The sequence below is a fragment of the Falco cherrug genome, chromosome 14 (genome assembly GCF_023634085.1).
Source record: "Falco cherrug isolate bFalChe1 chromosome 14, bFalChe1.pri, whole genome shotgun sequence".
Taxonomy (NCBI): Eukaryota; Metazoa; Chordata; class Aves; order Falconiformes; family Falconidae; genus Falco; species Falco cherrug.
The window spans coordinates 1774938-1797757 of NC_073710.1; the positions used below are offsets into that span (position 1 = coordinate 1774938).

Sequence of the window (22820 nt, forward strand, 5' to 3'; positions counted from 1 at the left end):
CCAAAATACCGTGACCCCTCAGCATCCTGTGTCTGGGCAAACAGCAGATATTTGCAGCAATGTGTGAACTTGGGCACCTGAATTTATATGGATGGGATTTTTTAAGGCAGCAGAGTTTTTCACCTGCTTCTTTAAATTGCCAACTTCCCGTCACCTCGCTTTTGTAGTCTCGGGGACATCATACTTCACTTCTGCCAGCCAGGTTCAGGACGTTGCATACCAAGTTAGAAAGTAAGAGTATTGCTGGTATAAATGACTATACTGGATCTAGAGGTTACAGTCTCCCAAGGGGCAGTGCCAGACTGCTTTCCATCACCCAGCAGTGATATGGAGAGATGTCACTCTCCAGGAGGCAAAGTATCTCTCTGCCTGCTTTCTCCTTTCTGTGCGAGGCAGAGGCTCTCGGTGCCTAGCCCGGCTCTGGGGAGACCGTGCCTCTGCGCGCTCTCTTTCTGCCGTACTGTGTGCCATCCCAGGTCTGCCTGCACGCATCTTGGCAGTCATTCCTGATCCCTGCTGCATTTTACAGAGCTGTGACTAGAAACATAGCGATGCTGCAGGCTATCGCTTGCTTCCTGTGCTAACTCAGCTTCTTTCTGAGGTGGGCAGCTCTGAATTCCTCAGTATTGTGCCAGATTTGTGCTGGTGATGTCAGTTAGCTTCTGCAAAACTCACCTCTTCTTTCTTATTCCTCCCCTGAGCTAGATCCTGGTTTTAGAGTCTGTGCCTGACATCAACCTCTTGGATTACCTGCCAGAAATCCTGGATGGGCTTTTCCAGATCCTGGGAGACAACAGCAAGGAGATACGGAAAATGTGAGTGTGGAGGCTGGCCGAGTGCGAGGGCTGTGTCTTGCTCAGTTTGTCCGTCACCATCTTCATTTATTTGCAGCTCTTGTGTAACTGCAGCAAAACCACGTGTGCATGGTGGGAGACAGAGCAATCTGGCTGTCTTGGTGAATCAAACTGTCCTTGACGAGGGCCTCCCTTCCCCAGCTTGTTGTGGCTGGAGTGGCTGTGGAGGACACTGTGGTCTGTGCTGGGGGACCAACTGTTTTGGCTCAGCTGAGTTGTTGCCTTCCCGGCCCTTGCACCCAGTATCAGAGCCACAGAAGCTCACGTGTGCTTGAGGTATGAGCTCTGTGAACAAGTTTGTAGCATCTGAGCCCCTCTCAGCAAGGTTGAGCACCAACCCAGCTTCTCCTGGGTGGAGAAGAGAGGCAAGCATTGCAAGCTTGCTCCTCAGATCCATTGCTGGTCTCAAGACAGAAGCATTTTGAAGCACAGGCTGCGTGTTCTCAGGGAGGTCAGAGGATCTTGGCTTCTTGCACTGGAAGGAAGTAAAACTGAACCTGTTCTGTAGGGCACAAGGAAGTGGTGAGATTGGATTGGGTCTGTCCCACTGCCAAACCCTCCTGGGTCTATCCCACTGCTAAGCCCTCCTGGATCCTCCCCACTGCTTTGGTTCCTGGTGTCTGCTTGTTGAGGAACAAGCACTGAAAGCTTTGGGTATCACCTGCCCTGCTGCTGCCCTCTCTGCTCCGCATCCCAGGCACACCTCCATCTCAGCAGAGCCTGTGTGGCTCTTAAGGGATTTGCAGGAAGGTGCGGGGGGCTCCAGACGGTTGTTGCCTCCTTCCTTGCATCTGTGCAGTCTCTGCCTTGGGGCAAGGCGAGCTTGTCAGCCTTGTTCTTCCTGGCCCTGCCCCTGTGCGGAGGCATGCCTGCTGTGCCACCAGCGTCCTTTCTATATATGTGTGTAGGAGGCTGGTCTCCGGAACTTCTCTGTAATGTCTCCAAGGTGACTGAGCACTAATCACCTGCTCTGCCTCTCTGCAGGTGCGAGGTGGCTCTCGGGGAGTTCCTTAAGGAGATCAAGAAGAATCCTTCCAGCGTCAAGTTTGCAGAAATGGCCAATATCCTGGTGATCCACTGCCAGGCGGCGGGTGAGTTGCAGGTAGCATCTGCTATCAACCACCATAGATTGAGGCCAGGAGTTTTTCAGCAGGCTGTTCACCAGCTCACCCACTTGCCTTTTCTTGGTCACTGTGCATGCAAATCCCACTGAAAGCAGGGGAACAGGCAGCTCCCACGGTTGGCACTGCTCAGATACAGGTCTGGCATCCTCCTGAAGCAGAGGTACCTGACAGTAAAATATCTGGCTGCGGATGGCACCTGTGGGTATCCAGCACATCCAGAAGGATCTCCTTAGGGACAGGAGACTTAAGCATGATGTGCCTGGCGCTTTGTGTTAGTGCTGCGCTGTAGCTCCTGTGGGTCTGCTGTGTAGGTAGTGGCCGAGGGTTACAGCTGTAGTTAGATGTGTTTCCTGAGAAGGATCTTGTCTGTGAGCTGTGCTCATTGATCTTAAACTGCTCCTTAAATGTTACTGAATGGGAGTCGGTTTCTTGTGAGATAGAAAAATAGAAATGGATGAAGACTGCTTGTTCTTGATTAAACTGATGCCAAATGAATTTACACTGCTCAAGCCTGAAATGTGGCCTTGCATTGGCCGACTCGCCCAGCAGTGCTCCCTTTTTTCAGGACTTGGGGAAGTTAATAAAACCCCAGCTCGAGGAGTGATGCTTGACTCAGACACACAACTGCTACAGGTGTGACGGAGGAAATATCCTTGTGCATTGGGGAGCTGGACGGAATATTTGTAAATGGGGAAACATGGGTTATGGATTGGACTGGGTTAAGTCTGAAACCAAGTGATTGCATTTAATCTCAGCCTCACTGCAGATTCAGGTTTTGTCTGTCTCTGGGACTAAGCTGTCCCAGACGAGGATCTCTCTGGACTAGTGATTCTGGATGGAGCAGAGGCAGCTTTCTGCTTGCAGGTGGTCCTTGCCCTGTGGAGCTTGCTCAGCTGCCAGTGCTGTCCTTTCCCTCACCTTTGCTTGTCTGATGTCTTCCAGATGACCTGATCCAGCTGACAGCCATGTGCTGGATGAGGGAGTTCATCCAGCTGGCTGGCCGGGTGATGCTGCCTTACTCCTCAGGGATCCTGACTGCTGTCCTGCCGTGTCTCTCCTATGATGATCGTAAGAAGAGTATCCTTGTAACTTGGAGCTGCTCCCATTCCTGCTACAGCAACCCAAAGGGAAGTGCCTGTTTCCTGCCCCTGGGGCGCAGGGCCAGCTGCGTAGCTGGAGAGGGCCAGGACAAGTCCTCCCACCAAGTGCTAGAACCCACGCTAGCCCTTTGGACGTGAAGGGGGTTGCAGTAGCTGGGCTGGGGAAGCCCTGATGGGGCTGCAGTGGCTTCTCCATGGCTGGCCAGATGTGGCACATAGCCACATGTGGGACTGTGTGTTCCTTACAATGCCTACATTCAGACATCAAGGAAGTGGCAAACGTGTGCAACCAGAGCCTGATGAAGCTGGTCATCCCAGAGGACGATGAAATGGACGAGGCCAAGCAGACCCTACCAGCAGAGCCCACCTCAGAGGAGTCCCTTTCCAAGCCAGAGGCAGCGTCCAACAGTGAGTTCCCATTTGTGTGAACCATTAGAGGTGTGAGGAAGGCCAAGGGGAAGGTCCTCAAGAAGTTCTTGGGTTGGTTTGGTGTCCTGGGGCAACTCAGGGCACGTGGGACCTGCGTGCTTTCTTTGAGCCTTGTGTCCTGTTTCACAGATGATCCTCTGCTGAGGCAGACATGTTTGGTGCTGTCTGCGTAGCAGGGTCACTGTGATCTGGGCTGGAGCCCGAGCAGGGCGGCAGTGCTGTGTTCCCTGGCGAGCACCCCCATCCCCTCACTGTGCTTCACTTTGGCTTAGTCATTAAGTTGACCTGAAAAAGGTAATTTATAGTGCAGTGTTTAGTGTCTTGCTACATAACATGGGAAGAGAATAGACCACCTGTCCTGCAGTTGCTGGTTTGGGAGGAGCTACCGTCAGCCAAAGGAGAGCTCAGAGAGCTGTGTTAGTCCTGGGAGAGCATCAGCGTGTACATGGAGGATGCCTGTGTTGGGGAAGGGTAGAGAACAGAAACGAGAAGAATTTTGGGTCCTTTCCACATTCATGTTACTCTTGAGACCATCACGTGGGTATTGTCACAGTCCTAAAATTTCTAGAACAGAACAGGCAAAAGTTTGCAAGCAGGATGGGAGACCAGGAAGAGGGTTCGAGTGAGAAGAAATTAAACAGAGAGGGTCCTGGTGGACCAATGCCTGAAAACAGCAGCAGCTTTAGCCTTCCAGCATCCCTTTGAAGCTGTTGACCTGGGATGACTACATGCTACTTCTGGTACATCTTTGTCCAGGCATATGAAATACGTGTAACATTTAAATCATGTGGGCTAATCTGTTGTTTTCTTCCGGGGCTGCACATTCAGCCCGGTGCTCTTCTGTAACACACCCGCAAGTGGCTTTTGGAAAATCCTGCCATAAGAGGGAGCAGGAAGGTGGGAATTAAAAGGCTGAAGGCTTTTCTTGTGCAACAGCAGCTGGGTTGAAGGCAGGGAGTCATGGAGCTGCAGGGCCGGCAGGAGCTGCTAGCAGGCAGGATGGCATTGGTGGTTCAGTGGTAGAATTCTCGCCTGCCACGCGGGAGGCCCGGGTTCGATTCCCGGCCAATGCAGTAGTGTTTTTGGAAGACATGGAGGGGAAAAATCCAGTGCTGTAGCACCGCAGTGAAAATTTAACTTTTTTTTTTATTCCGTATTTGTCCCAAGAATACCTCCTTTTATTAAAACCTAGTAGAAGAGCTTGAAAACATTCAACAGAAAGTTTAATTGCTTTAATCTCTACCCCTTTGGGGTCAGATTGCACTTGAAGCAGGCAGGATCAGTTAAACCTGCGATGCTTTTGCATCGCAAACTCAGAGCTCTGCTCCCTGGTTGTGCTGATGTGGCGGTGCCACCGTGTGTGAGTAGAGGCTGTTGGCACAAGGGGGCATGAAGAGTCAAGTTCATCCTCTCGTGCTTTGTCACGGTGCTTGTAAGACCCAGTTTTAGCACAGAGCAGAGACTGGAAAGCTGTTTGGGTTGCTTGGCTTCCGCATGGATTCATGCTGTGGGAGAACTGACCAGGTGGAGATGTCCTGGGTTGGATTCAGCCTTTCCTGTGCTTGTGTGGTATCTCTAGGCGTTGAAATCTGGATGATGAAAGGTAGCTCTGCAGTTCTGAGCTCCTTCTTTGGGAATGGTTGAAACAGTCAGAAGGATGTGTCTGGGTCTCCATTACAGAGGAAGAGACCCAGTTTGGGGCAGAGGTCTAAAGCTGTGCAGCCTGCATTTTGCCGGGGGAGTGTTGTCCTCCACCAGCTTCGCCCAGTACCTCTGGCATTGGAGAAGGGTTTGACAAGGAGTGTAAAATGCTCGCTGCAGGCAGAAGGGATCCTCAGGTTCTCTGGACCCTCAGATGATGGATGGTGATGTCTTTGCAGAAGGTCATGCAGCTAGCTTTCCAGCCTCCACCTTCCCTGCCATCCCACTAACTGTGTCTCTGGTTTACCTGCCCCCAGGCTCTCTGGATGCATCCGGTGACTCGAACTTCAGCAACAGCAGTGTCTTCACAGTAACCAGGTAGGGTATGTTTGTTGCTTCAGAGGGGCTTGAGAAGAAGGGAAGGCTTCTCAGGGTACACACAGTGACTGACAGATGCTGACAAAGCTGTGGAGAAAGATGGTCTGGGCTGAAAAACAGTTGGGGTCTCCTGGGTCACAGTGGGGTGGACGACTGGGGATGCTGTAGGAGCTGACTGCTTCTCTCTGATGCATTTGCACCAAAATTTCTTGACTTTGTGGTAAATTGAGGTGTTTTCCCCTGCAGGAGACCTTGCAAAGCCCCCTGGGGAGGTCTGCGGAGGCAGCAAGTGCCTGTGCATTCAGGGTTCTGCACCTCGCCTGCCTTCAAGCCCCCATGGTGGCGCACTCTGGCTTAAAAAGATAGGGTGGAAATGGGGAGAAGGTGAATGGTTGCCTTGGTTATGGCTCTTTGTAGCTTGGCTAAAATAGGAGACATTTGTTTCCCTCCTGCCTTTGCAGAGGAATGGTGGTAGTGGAACAGTGATGTGCTGGTTGGCCAGAGATGCAGAGGCCTTCTGAGAAGGTGATACATGAACTGTCTGGGGCTGGCAGAAGAGCCTGGAGAGCGCTGGCCCTGCTGCTGGGCACCGCAGCCTTCTGTGCTGCAGTCCTGGCAGCCCACCACGGCACGCTGCCGTGGGCTTGTGCCTGGGGCCATGCTGTTCAGCTCCAACTGCCGGAGAGGCAAGGGGTCTCGGCAGCATTTGCTGCCAGCCTGTCCCCCTGCCAGCTTTGCGTGGCATTAGTCAGCCCCACGCCCGCAGAGAGCAGCTCCGTGCCCAGCACAATCTCTCCCAATATCTCATCTATCTCTTCTGCAAATACCTTTCTTCCCATCCAGCTGTCAGTGAATTTGGGGACACATCCATCTACTTTTGTAACGCATCTTCCCTTTCCTCCTGCTGCCTGCAGTTCTCTTCCTCAGAGGTTGTGATTTCCAACAATTTTATTGTGCTGATGCATGTATTTATTTGTTGTTGTGGGCCCCGAAATAGGACGCGTTACTCTATCTGCATCCTACCAGCGTGATGCCCATCATAATGCATCCTAGAGCAGTGCAGGCGTCAGCTTTTCAGGTTGATGGTCTGTACCCTCTGTTCCTTTTTTGCACTCATGCAAAGCCCAGCTACTGCCTGGTCTTAATCATGCCCCTCATTTTTTCCTCTCTTGAAAGCACAGGTCTTTTCATTTGTGTCTAGATTTTTGTTTATGGTTGTTAAATGGTTTTCCCTGGCTTTCCTGCTGTGTCCTGGCCTTCCTCACCCCTTAAAGTTTAGCAGGTGCAGAAGTGGGTGTGCACAGGGCTGAAATTGGGAAGGGGAAGGAAAAGGAGAGGTGTTAAGTCAAGACAAGTGATAACTGCAGCTCTGTGCTGAAGAGCTTGCACGTGGGGGAGAGAGGGAGTGAAGACCAAAGGGGGACAGATGCAGGGAGAGCTGGAGTGACTTGATCACAGTGTCACCAGGAGCTGGGAGGAGAACGGCTGCCTAAGCTGAAGCAGTCTGCAGGCTCCCCGGGCACTGGGGAAAACCGTCTGGGACAGGATGCAAGACTCTTCGTGTCTCTAAGAGACCTGATTTTGCAGGGAGTCTTGTTCTTGAGCCCTCCTAACCTCTGTTAAAGTAGACACTCCAGGTTTTACCCTGGGGTTTACCTGCCCTGAAGCCCATTTCCCCATCCTGTGTGATGTCTGCTGGCTCAGCATTGGGACCCGAAACATTTTCACCATGGTACCTGTTGTGGGGGACTGGCATGGGGCTGGGGGGCTGTACCTGGCCAACAAGAGCCCCAGGTACCTGCCTGGTGCTCCATCTATTCCTCAGGCTGTCTGGCTTGGCTGTGGAGCCAGGGGAAGGTGAGAGCTGGCACCTACAGCCAGCTGCAGCCTAATTCACACCAGGGAGCAGGCAGCTGCCTGCATGCTGAATGCCCACTGGGTGTCAAGACAGGACCACAGGAAACCATAGCATTGCTTGGAAAAGCTGGGAAGCCTGCAAGCAGAGGAAGTTGCAGCTGCCTTTTAAGATGAAGTCACTCTTTGCTTGTGTTTTTGTTCATGTCCCCCCCGCTGCTTCCCCCAGTCTCCCCGGCGAGAGAGTGATGGAGCATGGCCCAGCGCCAGGCATCCAGCTCTCACGCCCCCTTCTCCTGCCCTCCCCACACAGCCATCTGCAGAGGGATAGCACTGCAGCAGCGACTAAAGGAGGAGGACCTCGGTCAGCGGGGGCGGAGGAGCTCACGGCCCCGCGGCTGCAGAGGGATGTCTTCCATGGAGATGCTATCCAAGAAGATGACGAGGTCTGAATGCTTGATGCATAGATGCTGGGCACGTTCCTGTGACCACAAACTGACACATGCGTCCCCCCTGCTCCTAGAACGTGCTGTTGGCAACCCAAAATGCTGCTAGGGCAATTGCCAGCTTCACTTGGAGGGACCTTCCTGGTGCCATTTACTAGGAAATGAAGACTGTGCCTGTGCTGAGACAAAACTGACTCCTGGGGGAGCCTGGCTGCACAGGGCTGGAGGGGCTCTGTGGCTCCCTGTGCAGGTGGGGGTCCCTCCTTCCAGCTTCTGCCAAAACTGCCTGTCATTGGAAGTGGACCAGAACTATAATGCAGAAGCACTGGAGCCTTCCTGTGGCCTAGCTGACCATGCTGATGCTGCGATTGCTGGTGTGAGCCTGGATCAGGAAGGGGAGTTGGAAGTGTGGCTTCTGGAGCAGAGCCCGGGCTTCCTTCCGTCGGTCTGAGCTGCTGCAGGAGAAGATGCAGATGTGTGTCCTGCATCGCTGGACCAAAACAGCTGGAAAGTGCCTTTTAGGCTCTTGTAACTGTGTCGGCATTTCAGTACAAGACCTGGACAGTTTGAGACAATTTCCTGACCATGCTGCTGGTTGGACAGTCAGGCACAGCTGGCCAGTGGTCAGCAGGGCTGCCTGGGTTAGATGCATGGTGGTTGGACAAGGGTGATGGGACCACGGTCCCTCACCAAACAAGATAAGGGATATGGGGGCTCCGGAAAAGCCTTTGTGGTCATTATTGCTGCAAGGAAGGCTTCTTGTTTTGGGTGATGTTCAGGGACACATGGACACGTAAAGCTGCTTGTTTCGCTGCAGAAAGGGCAAACGGCTGCCACGTGGCTTAACTGCCCGAGTCTGCATTTAAATCGGACTTTTCAATGTGGTAGTTAGAGCTTAGTACAAAGCTAAATTTGCTGCTGCGTGTCTCATGCTGGAAGTTGTAGCCCCGTGCCCAGAGCCTGGCACACCGTCGGGGTGCAGCTGGGGAGCTCATCGGGGTGGTGAGCGCTTGGGTGGAGGGTTGGGACGGTGCTGGGTGCCCTGCAGCACCCAGGGGGTAGATGGCTGAAGGCAGCACGATGGCTTACTTTGAGCTCGTGCACCAAGCCTTCCTTGGAGTTCCCTTCTCCAGCAGCTTGTCTTGCTGCAGCTTTCAGGTCCAGGGTGTCCTCTTGGGAAGGCTCCTCCTGACCTTTCTCTCCAGCCTGGAGTGAGTAGATGGGTTCGCTGCTCCCACTGCGCCGTTGGGTGGATGAGCTGGAGGGGGATGTGGGGCACTCTGCACCAGCCCTTCTCGTTGTGATCTACGTCTCGCTGGACTGGATGCCTCTGCCTAGACCTCATTATCGCTTCCCTGGGAGATCAGCTTGCGCTGGTGCTGCGGGCACTTCCAGTACTTGGAAACCGCAGTAAGCAGAAGGAAGCCAAGAGCGCCAAAATAAGAGCAATGGAGGACAAGAAAGCGACAGCTTGTGGCACCGATAGCAGAGAGGAGCTATTTACCTCCTGGCCACTGGCTCGAGCCTGTTGAGCAGCATAGCTGCCAGCCCGTATGGGAGCTGCCCTTGTGACTTGGACCACAATAAAAGAACCTGGATATTTCCACCCTTGGCAAAGCCACTTTGCTGGGCCTGCTTAAAGGCTAGAGCCTGGCCTCGACCTTAACCTTGTCTGAAAACGGGGTCAGGAAAGCAGCTGGGCCGGGCAGGAGGCCAGGAGGGAGATGACAGCTCAGGCATTGGCAGAGAAAAGGCGACCGCTGAGGAGAGAGATGGTAGAAGCCCTTGAAGAAAGGGGAGAAATGAGAAAATGAGTTGATAAGTGATATGGGGTGAAAAAAATTGCTGTGGGTTGATCACAGTGCGAAAGCAAGCACTGTTCCATGCTGGAGGATGCTTTCTGAACTTAGGGGATGTGCTGGGAGATAGGTCTCCTGCCTCACCACTCAGCTTGAGCAAAGTGTATCAGTATTCAGAGGCTGGAGCCTGCTGCAGCCCCCATTGTTGCTCAGTTTGCCTTAAAAACATGTTCTTGCCTTCACAGCCGAACCACGGAGGCAGTGCTAGGGCCACGTTCATCCTCCAGAGGCGAATCTGGGGTAGTGGGTTAGATGGAAGCAATTGCATCTGACATCTGCCCTGCCGCAGATGCCGGCGCTGGGAGCTGGCGTGGCAGGCCCAGAGGATCGCATTAACGCAATGCCATTACTGCTGCTCCTGCTCCGCCCTGCCTGGGGATTAAGGAGAGCTGGGGTGAGCTGTGAGCCCACGTCGGAGCTGCGGCAGTGCTCACCACGCTCAGCTGCTGCCTTCCTCCCTGGAAAGGCAGCAGCCCATAGGAATCTGGTGCTGCTCCATCTCGAAGGCAGAGGAGTGTGGTTGGTGGGAGATTTTTAGCCCGATTTCACGTGTTCATCAGACCTCTTGCCTCTCAGGATGGTGCCCTGGTTTTGTGCTGAGTAAACAAGCTACTTCTCTGCTGGCAACCCCCCTGAAAAGGTTTGTCTGGGTAGATGCGGGGAGAGGATAGCCAGCGAGCTTTGCCCAGCCACCATCCCTTTTAGCAGGGGCTGAGGCCAGCAGAGCTGCCGGGCGGTGGTACCTGGCATGGCTGGGGTCTGGCTGACTCGAGGGGAGCCTGGCGCTGCCAGCTGCCTCCTGGGGTCAGCTCGAATGGATGTTGGCTTGAGCCACCTGGGATCCACCGAGGTACCGCATCACTGGGGAAGGGCTTTTCACGAGCAGTTTTGACACAAGCCAGTCTGGAAACGGCTTGTTGCCGTGCTGGCAGAGGTCCAGCGTCCTCTTCTAACAGTGCCATGGCAAACCATGCCACCCTGCCTCACAGCAGCGTGGAGCTGGTGGATGTGACAGCATCAAGGCCACCTCCAAACCAGCCGGCTTCACGCACTGCTTCTCTGTGCCATCCTTTCTCCCACTTCCCTCTGAAAACACACATTACCCTGAGGGGTTTTTTCCCCCCATCCTGCACAGGCGATGCATATTTTGGTGTGGACATATAATCAGGTCAAGGATTCATACTCCTCTTCCATCAGGAGCCCTGTGCTGGGTGGGTGGCAGGCTCTGCCACTGCAGCGGGAGCTGGTTTTGCAGGAAAATCACATACGGTGCTTGCTCAGGCTGGCTTAAATGGCCTGGGACGCTGCTCCCTTGGACATCTCCTCTCCCACACTCCCTGTGCGCTGGGTCCCTTCTTCCCTTCGGTTCTGCACATCTGAGCATTTGGCCCTCGGCTGTTGTTTGCAACATCAAAGTGAAACTTAGTCCAACTCAAAATGCAATTTGCAGACCCCAGCATCTGTTACGTGAGGCAAATCAAGCATTCAGATCTCTGCAGGGCTGTGAGGGGCTGCAGCCTCCTCGTCTCGCCCTTACAACGTGTGTCCTGGGGAAGATCAAATCCTATTAAGCCGCAGCTCTACTTGCAAATTATACCATGAGAAATCTGCCCCTTAGGATTTCTTATCAAACGAGATGCAGAGCAGCCCTGCGCATGCTAGAAAAATCGGCAAAGTCTGGTCCAGCCTTGAATAATTCAGTAGCTTGGGTAGGACAGGACTGACTTAGCTCTTCAGTGTAACTACGTTTTGGAGGTCTGCTTCAACTATCTGGCCTTCAGCCATCTCAGGTCCAGCCTTCTCTCCTTAACCATGTCTCCTGAGACAGGTACTTCCCACGTCCTTGCTGTTGAGGAGGTGGGAAACTGTCAGGTAGACTTCAGGATCACAAACAGGACAAATGCCATAACATGACCTTCTCTGTTGGGATCTCCTGTCCCAGTGCAGTCCCAACTGTATGGAAAATGACTGGAGAATAAGAGTTAAGGGTCTGTAGGCTGTTGATGTTACAAAAGAGGCAATGTCCTGGTGAACAGGGGAGTTGTTTGCTTTCATCCCTGCTTGATGACCAAGAGTTATCCTCATCTTTTGGGAAACAAGATGATGTTATCAAGGCAGCCTTGTAGTCGAGAGCTACATCCCAAAAATACTGCCAGTCAGGGCACCATCTGCAGTCCTCAGCACGAGTCTGCTGGGATTAGCAGAAACTGGCTGTCCTCACCTGGTAGGGTGGCCCCAACTAGTGGAGTCTGAGGACACGTGGGTTGATGTCCTCTGGACATGTTTGAGCTGGTCAAACCCGAGATGGATCCTGAGTGCATTTTATGGATCATCTAGTCTTTGAACCCCAAACCTGGTTTCTCAACACAGCCATGGTACTGGATTCATCTAACATGGTGTCTTGTCACGTGTAAGTACCAGCTTTTTGGGGAAAGTGGAAGCCTGGAAGAGTTCTGTTGTTCCTAAAGCAAGTTTTTTTGGTGTGTTGCTGTGTCTCTCGTTGTGCTTCCCCATCTCATAATGCCAGTCAGCTACCTGTGCCACACAGGCAAACCTGGCCATGCCCACCCATGACCCCACGAGCTTGCAAGCCTGGAGCTTGCTTCCTGACTGTTGGAACTCTTGAAGACATGAGCGCAGATGTTGGGTTTGCCGTGAGCAGATCTGGATACACAGAATAAGAAATGTGGGTGGCCAGGCTGAGTGGGGCAGAAGCAGGCCAAGGGGACAGTTGAGATTTCCTAGGGTCTGAGCTGTTTGGTGCAGCCCCCAGTTGCAGACCTCCCCACCATGGGAGGAGGGAGTTGGACACGACAGCACTGAACCAGCCCCTCTCCTTTCCGTGCAGCTGTGAGAGGATCCAGGTGACCCTGAACCTTGATGGAATAGTTCAGGTGCTGGACTGCCACCTTCATGACACATCCATTGGGATGATGACCAGAATTGCAGTGTTGAAATGGCTCTACCACTTGTACATCAAGACTCCTCGTAAGGTAAGTCAGGGACGCAGCACGTGAGCCTGTTGCTTCCTCTGTGGGACTAGGTTCCTCCACTCCCAGCTTGCTCCATGCCTTTGAATTGACTGTAATTACCTTGGTAGCGTTACAACCAAGTTTCCACCTGCCTTTTTCTGAGAAGGCTTTGGCTGCTGCATACCCAGTAGCTTAAGGAAGAAAAGCTCTCTAGCTCATGTAAAATGCTGGTGAAGCTTTCAGCCGCCTCCCGTGGGGTGAGGGATCCTGTGGCAGGGGGTGACCAGGCCTGTAGGACTGATGCCATCTGTCCTTCTGGTTCTAGATGTTCCGACACACCGACAGCCTCTTCCCCATCTTGCTGCGGACCCTCTCAGACGAGTCGGATGAGGTAAGTGCTGCAGCTACTGCAGAAGGTCCTCCTGAAGTCTTACCATTTCTACATGTAGCTGGGCTTTGGATTTCTTGGGTTGAACAGAGGGATTTTTGTGGGGCTTGGCCAATGTGGCACTGGGGAGTTTAACCCTGTTGGCTAAACTGAAGAAGACCCAATGCAGAGCCTGCTGGTAGCTGCCTGGCTGAAAGTTCTGCTGTCTTGGTTAGACTGGTGCGGTTTGGACCCTCTGTATAAACCTTTTCCTCCACCTCAGAGAGTTGATCAGTCGAAGGCAACTGCTAAAAATCCTTTCTGTCTGCCTGGGAAGACAGCTGGGGCTTCAGGTCCCGGAGCTGGTGTCTTTCCCTGGGGCTGGGTTGTGGTCAGATCCTTGGTGAGTGGGATCTGGAGTGCTCTGCAACAGCTCTGTAGAGATGCGAGGGGTTTGTGTCCAGCCAGCACTGCAGAATCCAAGTTGTGAGGTGATTAAGCACTGCTAGCAAGGCAGGGTCAACGTTGCCTGGTGGGGCTCCAGCAAATGCCCGGTGACATCAGGTTGGCTGGGAACTGCTCTGCTTGGAAGTGAGCAAAGAAAGTCAGGCAGCAACGAGTGAGCCAGCTTGCCCTGCCTTCACTCACCAGCCTGCGCCTTGTCCTCCCAGGGCAGTGCTCTTCATCTCCCAGGCTGCTTCCTTCCCGAGATGCTGCACCATTTTCCCATTTCCTTGTCTTCCTTCCTCACCCCTCTTCCCTGCCACCAGTCATCTCAATTTTGGCATCTTTAGTGTCTTCTCCCCCTCTCCATTGCGCCCTGGAGCATTTCTAGTGCTTGGGTGGGAGGCTGGCAGCTTCAGCACACAGCTGGCCCAGGCACGGGTAGTGCTTTTGCCATCAGCTGGATACTTCTTGCCCAGAGCTGTGAATGATCCTGGCTGGCTGGCTTCTCAGCCCAGACTTTCCTCGTGGAATAAAAATCAAGCACTGTCTGCTTTGCCTTACACACTCAGGGCATCAAACCCCAACCACGCAATAAATCCCGTGTGCGAGAGGGTCGTTACGAGAGGAGGGAAGGGAAAAAACAAGTGAAGGAATGACTTGCAAAGGCAAGCAACTGCCTGGCCATTTTCCATACCCTGCTGCTTACAATGCAAACCTTTCCAAAAGAGTCCCCAAGCACACATCTGCCTTTGCAACGCTCTAGAAAGCCTGCATCTTGCAGATAGTCTCTCCAGCTTGGCAGGAGATCACGGTGAGTCATGTTGCAATTACACTGCTTATTAATATTTGAAAAAAGCAGTGAAGAAAGGACCCTGGTGATGCATTTCCTCCATGTGACATAACTGGGAATGGCTCAAAAGTAATTTTAAGCTGATTTATTTAATCCTGTCTTCTATTTATTTAAATGTTCGGAGGGTTTTTTTTTCTAAGGAAATCCATAGACGAGTCAATCCATTAAACACCGCTGCTCAGTTGGCTCCTGACCAGGTTTGCTGCTCTCTGCAAAGGAAATAGAAATGACCAAAATAGTAGGGGGGTTTTGAGCTGGGCATTTTTGGGAACGATGAGGATGGACTGAGCAAGCTAACCTGTAGTGTCAGTGCCTGGTAGAAAAGGGGATGCGGGGTGCTCTCTTAGCCATTACTCCCTGCTCAGTACTGTATTTGTATGCACATTCACATTGTCCTGGAGCGGATCACGATCCCCAGAAGTTCTTAGCTGACGAGCTGGGGATCATCAGGTTAGTGTGAGATCTTATGTGAGCTAACCCATCAGCTCTTTGATGAGGAAACATCTCCCTCCCTTTCCAGGTAGGGCTCCACACGCTGTGTAGTGTAGCACAAGATGTACACACATATTTAGGGGTTTTTTTTGCCATCTTCATCCTGTGATACTGCCTTCCCAAGGGAACCTGGCTGGGCAGCAGTACCAGTACCATCTTTCTTCCCACGAAGGTTGAACATCCTTTTGCAGTGCTTGCAGATCCTCCAGCCCCCATGCATGGTTTGGATGATAGCTGTTGCTCTCCCGATGCACTCTGAAGCTGTCCGGGAGCAGTTGTTTCTCCCTAGCTCATCACCAAAGCAGAATCTGGCTTTGGAGGGTCAAGGCTTTGCATCAGACTGAAGGACTGTGCTCAGGCACCTTGTTTTTAAGGTTTTGTCTTGCTGAGCTGCTCTGAGTCTCTTGTGTGCACTTGCCATAAATAATCAAGCCCAAAGCAAGGAGGCACTCGCGCTGGATGGAGCCAGATCTGTGCCCTTTAAGTTGTCACGCCTGGTTTTTATCGTTCAACTAGCACAAGGTGTTGCACCACCTCCACTGTGCTGAACAGGGGCCAGTATCTCATGCTGCATCTGCGGCGGCCTGAGTCATCTCAGCCTTCTCTCCTGTTGCCGTTCATACCCAGCTCTCCTGTGCCTGTAAAGAAATGGTCAAGAGACCTAGTTAAGATTCACAAAGGCAGCGCAGAGAAGTTGGAGCAGAGCTGAAGCAAGCAGTTCCCTTTGATATGTAGACAAGTCGGGATACAGGATTCCTGGCTGTCAGATGCTGTGCTGCTGCACTGCGTCACCTCGTGCTGGTTCCCGTGCTTTCCTGGCAGGGAGATACTCCATCCTGCATTTGAGACCTGGTTTTGAAGGCAATCTTAAAAGCCCTGGTTAAAATTTGATGTACTTAAAAACTTCCTTACAGCACTAACACTAACAGAATCCTGCTGGGAGTGGGTTTTTCTGCACAAGCTGCTCCTTTCTTCGGTGCAAGGGTCGCAGTCCTAACCCCTGGTTGAAGAATTGTTGTTAGAAAAAGTGAAAAGTCAAAGCCCAAGTGCTCTTCGGGAGCAGTGGGTTGCATCTTTCCACCTGCACATTAAAAGAACCACTGCTGGTAGGCAGTGCTGAGAAGACCTGTTCTTCGAGTTATCTCCCTCTGCAAGCTCCTGGAGCAAAGGCAGCTTCTGATGCAGCTGTTCAGTTCCCTGGGTCCTTTCTGGCAGGACCCAGGTGCTGAGTTCAAGCGGACACAACAGGTGGTGAGGGCATCTCTGAGAAAACCATGAAGCAGTGATGCTGCTGGTTTTCTTTCTTTGCTTTGTTTTTATTTCTCTGGCTCCAAAGCAGAGTAGTTTCTTTATGGCTGAACATGCTCCTGTTTGCTTATCTGCTCCTCTCAATCTTGCTGGGGGTTGGAAGTTGTGCTGGGACTTTTGTCTGACTCATGCAGGAGTGACGCATGAGGTGGAGCTGGTGTCTGATGTGAAGCAGGATAGAATCCATCTTCCTCTCGACTCTTAACATGAAAACCTACCTGTGTTTATGCAGTGGCCAGGCAAGGCTTTGCATACAGCAAGATGACCCAAATGATTTCTTAGTTTGCTGTTTGCAGCTGTATCCACTAGAGCATCCTTCAGAAGTCTGCTCCTGGAACTGTATGAGGGGTGGTACCTTTCCCTAGAGAGGGTTAGCTGAGCCTGGGCTGCCACTGCTTGTGGAGGTGGTGATGCACATCTGCAAGACCTTCAAGCTGACTTCTCCATGAGAAGCTCAAACATTTTGTCCCGCTTTTGGGTTTCTAGTATTAAAATAGGAGAGGAGGAACCCAGGTACGGTGGTATATGATACTCATCTCTCTCCTTTGCTGTTAACTCCTACACTCCTGTGTGTCCTGCTACAGCATCGCAGGGTTTCGAAGCCTCGTCTCTGCCCTGCTCTCTGAGCTCTGCTGCCGCACTAAATCCCAGCAAACTTCTCCCATTGCGCCCAATTCCTAGTACAATGAAGCTGAACAATAGCTTGTGCCAAAGCGAATAGCTGTCTTAGTGTGGTTTGGTTTGGAGCTTTGCTCTGTTGGTTTTAGAGCCGATGTGCTCCAGCTCCCAGCCTTTAATCTGCCACAACCAAAATATTGTGACCCTGTGCAAAGCAGAGGGTGTAAACTGAAGACTGCAAAGAGGAGAACTCTAATGTACGTGTGCCTAGCTTTTATTTTCTTTTCTTTTTGGCAGTAAAGCTGCTCTGGAGAGAGACTCAAAGCTACAAGGGACTGAAGCAGGGAGGCTACTTGTTTTCAAGGGGCAAGTTACACTGAGGATGAGCTTATGACTGAAATGGTGGGATATAGAGAAAGGTATATAATTTCAGTTGGAGGGTGGAAAATGTGGTCAGCCCAGCTTGCCACACGTGGAAGCAGCCCGCAAGCAGAAGTCTTAGACCAGGGCAGGGTGATGCTTCCTCCAAGGACTCGAGGCATTGCAAGGGCAAGGAGTTGAAAGATAATCTGTGTGCTGCATAATGCAGGAATAGGAAGTTTCTTGGGGGGAGTGTGATCCACAGGGAGCTTCTTGGCTCAGCACTGGTGTTCCGGGCCATAATTGCATGGTTTGCATGTACATATGCACACGCAGTTTATACATATACCAAACAACTAGTGCTAAACTGGCACTCTGGGCTCAACGTGGTGCTTGTAGGGTTCCTGGGTGAAATCACAGAGCAGACTAAAGCCACAGAAACCCTGTCTGCCATGGAGGACCGGCAATCCTTGTCCTGGGGAGCTGGCTCAGGGTGAGTCCAGGGTGGGATGAAGGTGTAGGATGCAGGATTTAGTGACCTTGGCTTTGGGTGCCTGGGTCCCCAGGGTGCAGAAGGAGGTGCTGGGTAGGAAACGGGATAGCAAATAAAAGCAAACCCTTTGCCTGTTGTCAGCTCTGGGACGTGGGTGCTGAATTTGAAGGGGTAGCAGGCATCCAGCCATCTGCAGTGTGGCCTGCAGGGAAGCTCCGGGGCAGCTCTGGCTTCCACCAGCCCCATCCCACTGGCTGGACATGTCCTGCCTCCATCCCTGCCCTCTAATGCATGAAGCAAAACCTCCTTGGCATCCTGCCCTGTGACTGGCATCAGGTGGCATGTTAAGCTCCCCCGACACTAATTAACCACATTTAAAGAGGTGCTCTGATCTGTGACAGTGCTCATGCTCCTGCCGCTCAGAGGTGCTGCAGGGCTGGCCCTCACACACCCAGCAGCAGGGCCAAATTGGGGATTGGTAAAAGCAGGAGGGAGGATGGGGCATTTTCAGGTTGCAGCTCAGTTTCTGGTGGTTTTGGCCATATTACCAAGTGACCACCCCACTACCTGCTGTATTTGCTGTTGCCGTGAGCATGTGTTAGGCGAGCCGGCAGGCTGTGCCCTGGGAAGGAGAGGAGAAGCCCCCAGCCCTGCTGCCTTCCCTCTGCTCTCCATCCCCTCCCGGCTGCAGGCTGAAATCCGGCGCTGTAAAGGGAAAAAAAGGTCTTGGCAAGATCAGAGGATAAAAATTTCTGTGCTGGGGACTTGAAAAGAGGTCTAGTTAAATTGATGTGGGAAGATTAATGGCGGTTTTTCTTTTCTTTTTCTGTCTTTAAAGCCAGTGGAGGCGGGGGTGGGGGGGGCGCAAGTTTGCTTTTCACACCGTGTATGTCTGGGGCTTGGCCAGCCTCACTGCTGGCCGCTCTTGGCTCCAGGACTGCCTGCCCCTGCTCGCCTACCCTACCCTGGCTACAGCTAAAAGGTTTGGAGGAAGAAAAACATAAAATAAGTGAAGGCCTCTGGGGAAGCCTTGGTGCACGCTGCGGCGGTGAGGGGCTGCATTTGAGTGATGGAGCAGGAAGAAGCACCCAGCAGCATCCTCACCTTTCCTGGTCTCCCCCAGGTTGCTCCTCCAGTCCTGGTAATGCTGTGAGGTTTTCCACAACCTCCTTGATCTTAGTCTCCTTTAAAGAAGTGCTTTGCAGCCCTTAACCTTCTTGTTTTCCATCTTGGTCGCATCTTGCTTTAGCTGAATTCCCATCTTCTCCTTGGCAAGAATAACCTTGTCCTTGGTGTTGTGTGCTCTGTTTCATTGCCCAGGGAATACCCACCCTCTGGGACACCCAAGGCCACCCATAAGCACCTCCCTGTGGTGAGCAGGCATCTTAATCTTTTCAGTACTTTTTTTTTTTTTTTTTTTAATTTTTCCATAAATACCAGCAAGGACAGCATCTTCAGGAATATCCTTGCTATCATGTGTGCCAGGAGCTGCTGCTGCAGCCTGCCCTGGTGTCCTGGTAGTCAATGTGTGCTGCAGGGTGCTAAGTCTGGCTCCCCAGGGATCTGCAGTGGATTTGGGGTCACCTCCCCCTTCCTCTGCAACATGCCATGGCCAGCCCAGCGTTTTAGCCAGAGGCAAATTCCTCCCCAGGAGCATCATGTCAGTGCTTTGCACGCAGGAGGTGCATCCCATCCGGCGGTGATGCTTTGCACGCAGGAGGTGCATCCCATCCGGCGCACGCCATTTGGGGGCTGCTTTTCCCCTGCACTGCCACCGGCAGAGCTGGTCTCCGTTCAACCAGAACAAGCGGCAAATTAACCTGACCTAGATCTGGAGAAGCCGAAGAGACTGACAGTTCTGTGTGGCCTCAAAATCCGTGCTCTGGAGGCAATACAGGGTGAAATCTTGCCTATTCCCAGGGAGGAGAAATAGCTGCTTATTTATAACAGCTTATTTATAACAGCTTCTTTATAACAGTATGGTAACGTGCTCCTCATCCCCTGGATGTGCAAAGAGCTCTGCCTTCTCTGCTGCTCTTCATCCTCGTGCTGGGAACAGCTTGTGATGAGGCTGGGTCTCCCCCGTCCATCATGATGCTCCTTTCCCTGCTCCTACCCATTCACGCTACCCAACCCCACGCTCATCCAGGGCAGGGGCACACCCCTACATCTCATCACCGCTGGGAAGCCTTCACAGAAGTCCCTTCTGGGCCAGGAGAACATCCTCAGTGGCTGCTCCTCCAGGCTGGCCATCGGGATCGCGCCCTCGGCCAGCAGCTGGGAACAGCTCTGGCCCTTGTGCTCCAGCACTGTCAGGTCTGACGCCGCTCGGCTCCTGACGGATGGGACCAGCTCGCCCCTGGCGCAGCCGGCCCGTTGCCATGGCAATGGCAGGATATTGCTTTCTTACAGCCTCCTGGCTCACACAAAGCCAGCCGCTGGCTCCAGCTTTGCTTAGCGCAGGGATGTGCAACGCATACCAAGCGCTCCTGGCTTTCCTCTGTCCCCAGCTGGGAACCCACTCCGGAGCATGCGGGGAAGAACCAGCAGGAGCCGGAGCTCCCTGCCTCTTTCCCATGGCTGGAAAACCTCAGGTCTTCGTGGCTGCCTGCTTTTCCTCTTCCTCCAGGTGCTCGTGCACCCATCCCTCCTGCTTCTTATTTTCTCTGTGTTTTTCAACTGCAAAATTCCACCCACGCTGCTTTTCCCACCTCCTGCCTGTGACCTACATGGCTGACTTGGGGTGACACCCCCTAACGTCTCCAAAGGTCCAGCCATGCCCCTGGTCGTGCTAGTCACTGCTGCCCAGGCAGCCTGACTGGAGCATCCCGAGCCCAAGCAGTGTCTCAGAGACGGGGCTTGGCACATGGCTCTGGGAGGTTGGATTGAGGATATAACCTCACAGGGTAAGACATGGTTCTAAATGCTTTGGGAGGCAGCAGGGACAATTTGTGCCCAGCCTGAGGTCTTGGTCCTGTTTGCTGGTGCTGCGGGAGCTGCTGGTGAAGTCTGTGCTGGATGATAGCCCGAGTGCTGAGCTGGATGGGGGGATCGGAGCAGCAGCAAATGCAGAAGAGTGGTAATCATGAGTGGCTGGGTCGTGCCATACATCAGCCACATGCGGCCTTGGCTTCTGGTTGAGTTGGGTTTGGCAAAATCAATTGTGTGGATGAGAGTCCCAGCTCTCACCAGCCTGCCAGCCCTGGTAGCCAAGCCCTGAATCTCTTTACCAGTTTTAGCCAAAGACAATGAGACCTGGAAACCTCCATGGGTGTTATTTCCCCAGCAGTGAGAGCCTGAGACCCAAATTAGTGCCTTCCTCCCTGCTCAAACGCTGCAAGTTCAGCTGAGCCACATGATTAGCCACTAGAGAATCTACATAGGGCTTCAGGAGACCAGGCATCATAAGCTCTGCTCAGGGGCATTCTCTGCGTGAAAGAACAAGCTGCCAGCATGGTTTTATCTGAGCCACTGACGCTTGAAAGCCGGGCAGAGAGGGGGGACCAAGGTTTTTCCTCTGCCAGGGATGGCAGCCTCCCTCCACTGGAAGAGGTGAAGGCTGGCCATGGCAGTGACCTCCTCCCATACTGGCAAAAAGGTCCCATCCTTGACAGCATCACGAGGTGCCTTGTTCTTCAGGGATAGCAGTACAAGTTGTTGTCGTCTCATTTTATTTTTTTTTTCCTTCCCTGGGGAGCCACGGGCTGGGACTTAATCATGTTTATAGGCACAGGGTCTTCCCAAGCGTGCTGGAGCCTCATGGTACCCTCAGCAGGCTGCCTCTCCACGACTGCCTCTGCACCAAAGCCTGGACACCACACTGCCTGCTCAGAGGCTGCTGGGGGCTTGAAAATCAGCCCTAATTACAAAAAAAATCCCCAGCTTAAGATATCTGAGAAACATAAAAACCCAGGAGGTCCTCTTTCTGATTTTCAGGGGTCATATTTTCAAGTTCTGCGTGAGCAAAAAAAGATGTAATTGGCTTTTTTTTGCCCCAGGGGTAAGGGTTTCTTGGTAGCTCAGAAGCTAAAACTCCCATATAACTGCAGCTCCTCAGAAGGGTACGTTGTGAGAGCGTGTGGAAAGTCTGGGACGCTGTGCTGGTGGGCAAGGGGTGATCAGGGATGTGGTATGCTAGATGCTGATGAGTTAGACGTGGCAATCGGCCCTTTTTGGCAGCCTTTCTGCTCCATACAGCCCTGCTATGCTCAGAGCATCAGGGACGGCTGATGAAACCTCTAGACCCAAGGACGTTTGAAAGAAGGGGGACCCAAAATAGCCTGAGACATGAGAAGAGTTGAGGCCAAAAAAAAAACCCACCCTGTAATAACTTCTCCAGAAATGCTATATATAGACTAATTCGGTGACTTCTGGAAGGAAAGAGCTATGAAATCTGAATGGCAGCTCTGCCTCGATGTCCTGAGCGCCAGCAGCCAAGCCTGCTCCTGGAATACTGCCCTAAACAGGGCAAACTGGGGGCATGGAGGGGACAGGCAGTTGTTTGCCCCCAAGAACATCCCCATACTCTTGCTGGGGTTGTCCCAAATCTGTGGTTATGAAGGGGAGTGGGGAAGCAAAACCCAGATCCCCCCCAAAGTGGGAAGAGGGAGAGGCAAGCCCTGCTCCTGATTGGATAAATTTGGTTTAATTTCACATGCTCCTTTGGGACTCTCAGGGCAGAAACTGTTTTTTTCTCCCCTTTTCTCTTTCCTGCCCCATCCCTTCTGCAACCATTTGAAATTTCCACTTTGAACTTCATAGGTAGCTCTTTTTTCCCTACATCTGCCTTGATGTGCTGGGATTTGGTGTTTGCTTCCCAGCTCACCCTCTCTGGCCATGGGTTTGGAAAGGAAAGCTCACCCCACGCTGTCCCTCTCTCCGCAGGTTATCCTGAAAGACCTGGAAGTGCTGGCTGAGATTGCTTCTTCCCCAGCGGGACAGACGGAGGGTCACGGTCCCTCTGATGTCTCCGATGTGCGACCCAGCCCTGTGGAGCTTCACGTCCCAGCCAGGGCTGGCCAGCTGAGCTCCTCCGGTGAGTGCTCCCTGTGCTGCAGCTCGGTGCCTCCCTGCTCCCTGGGCTCACTCGGTGCTCCATGGCACCACTCAGATATGCTCGGGCAGAAGGGGAAGTCTCTTTTGCAGTAAAAAATCCCTATATGCGTCCCCACCTGGCTTGGGGGGCCAAGTCTGCCATGGCACAGACCAGGGCACTGCTTTTATTTTTA

The 22820-nt window shown here is 52.7% G+C and overlaps 1 protein-coding gene and 1 non-coding gene across 2 annotated transcripts in view; both read left to right on the plus strand.

Annotated features, from left to right (window-relative positions):
- VAC14 (VAC14 component of PIKFYVE complex) overlaps positions 1 to 22820 on the plus strand; it is a 64482-nt gene that overhangs the window by 8387 nt on the left and 33275 nt on the right. Inside the window, exons 6-13 of the mRNA XM_055726449.1 lie at positions 706 to 815; positions 1839 to 1945; positions 2921 to 3055; positions 3340 to 3486; positions 5466 to 5526; positions 12534 to 12678; positions 12983 to 13048; positions 22477 to 22627. Coding sequence (XP_055582424.1) covers positions 706 to 815; positions 1839 to 1945; positions 2921 to 3055; positions 3340 to 3486; positions 5466 to 5526; positions 12534 to 12678; positions 12983 to 13048; positions 22477 to 22627 — 922 coding nt within the window. The remainder of the gene's footprint in view (positions 1 to 705; positions 816 to 1838; positions 1946 to 2920; positions 3056 to 3339; positions 3487 to 5465; positions 5527 to 12533; positions 12679 to 12982; positions 13049 to 22476; positions 22628 to 22820) is intronic.
- Positions 4510 to 4580, plus strand: TRNAG-GCC (transfer RNA glycine (anticodon GCC)). The gene has a single exon. It is a non-coding gene; the product is annotated as a tRNA-Gly (tRNA).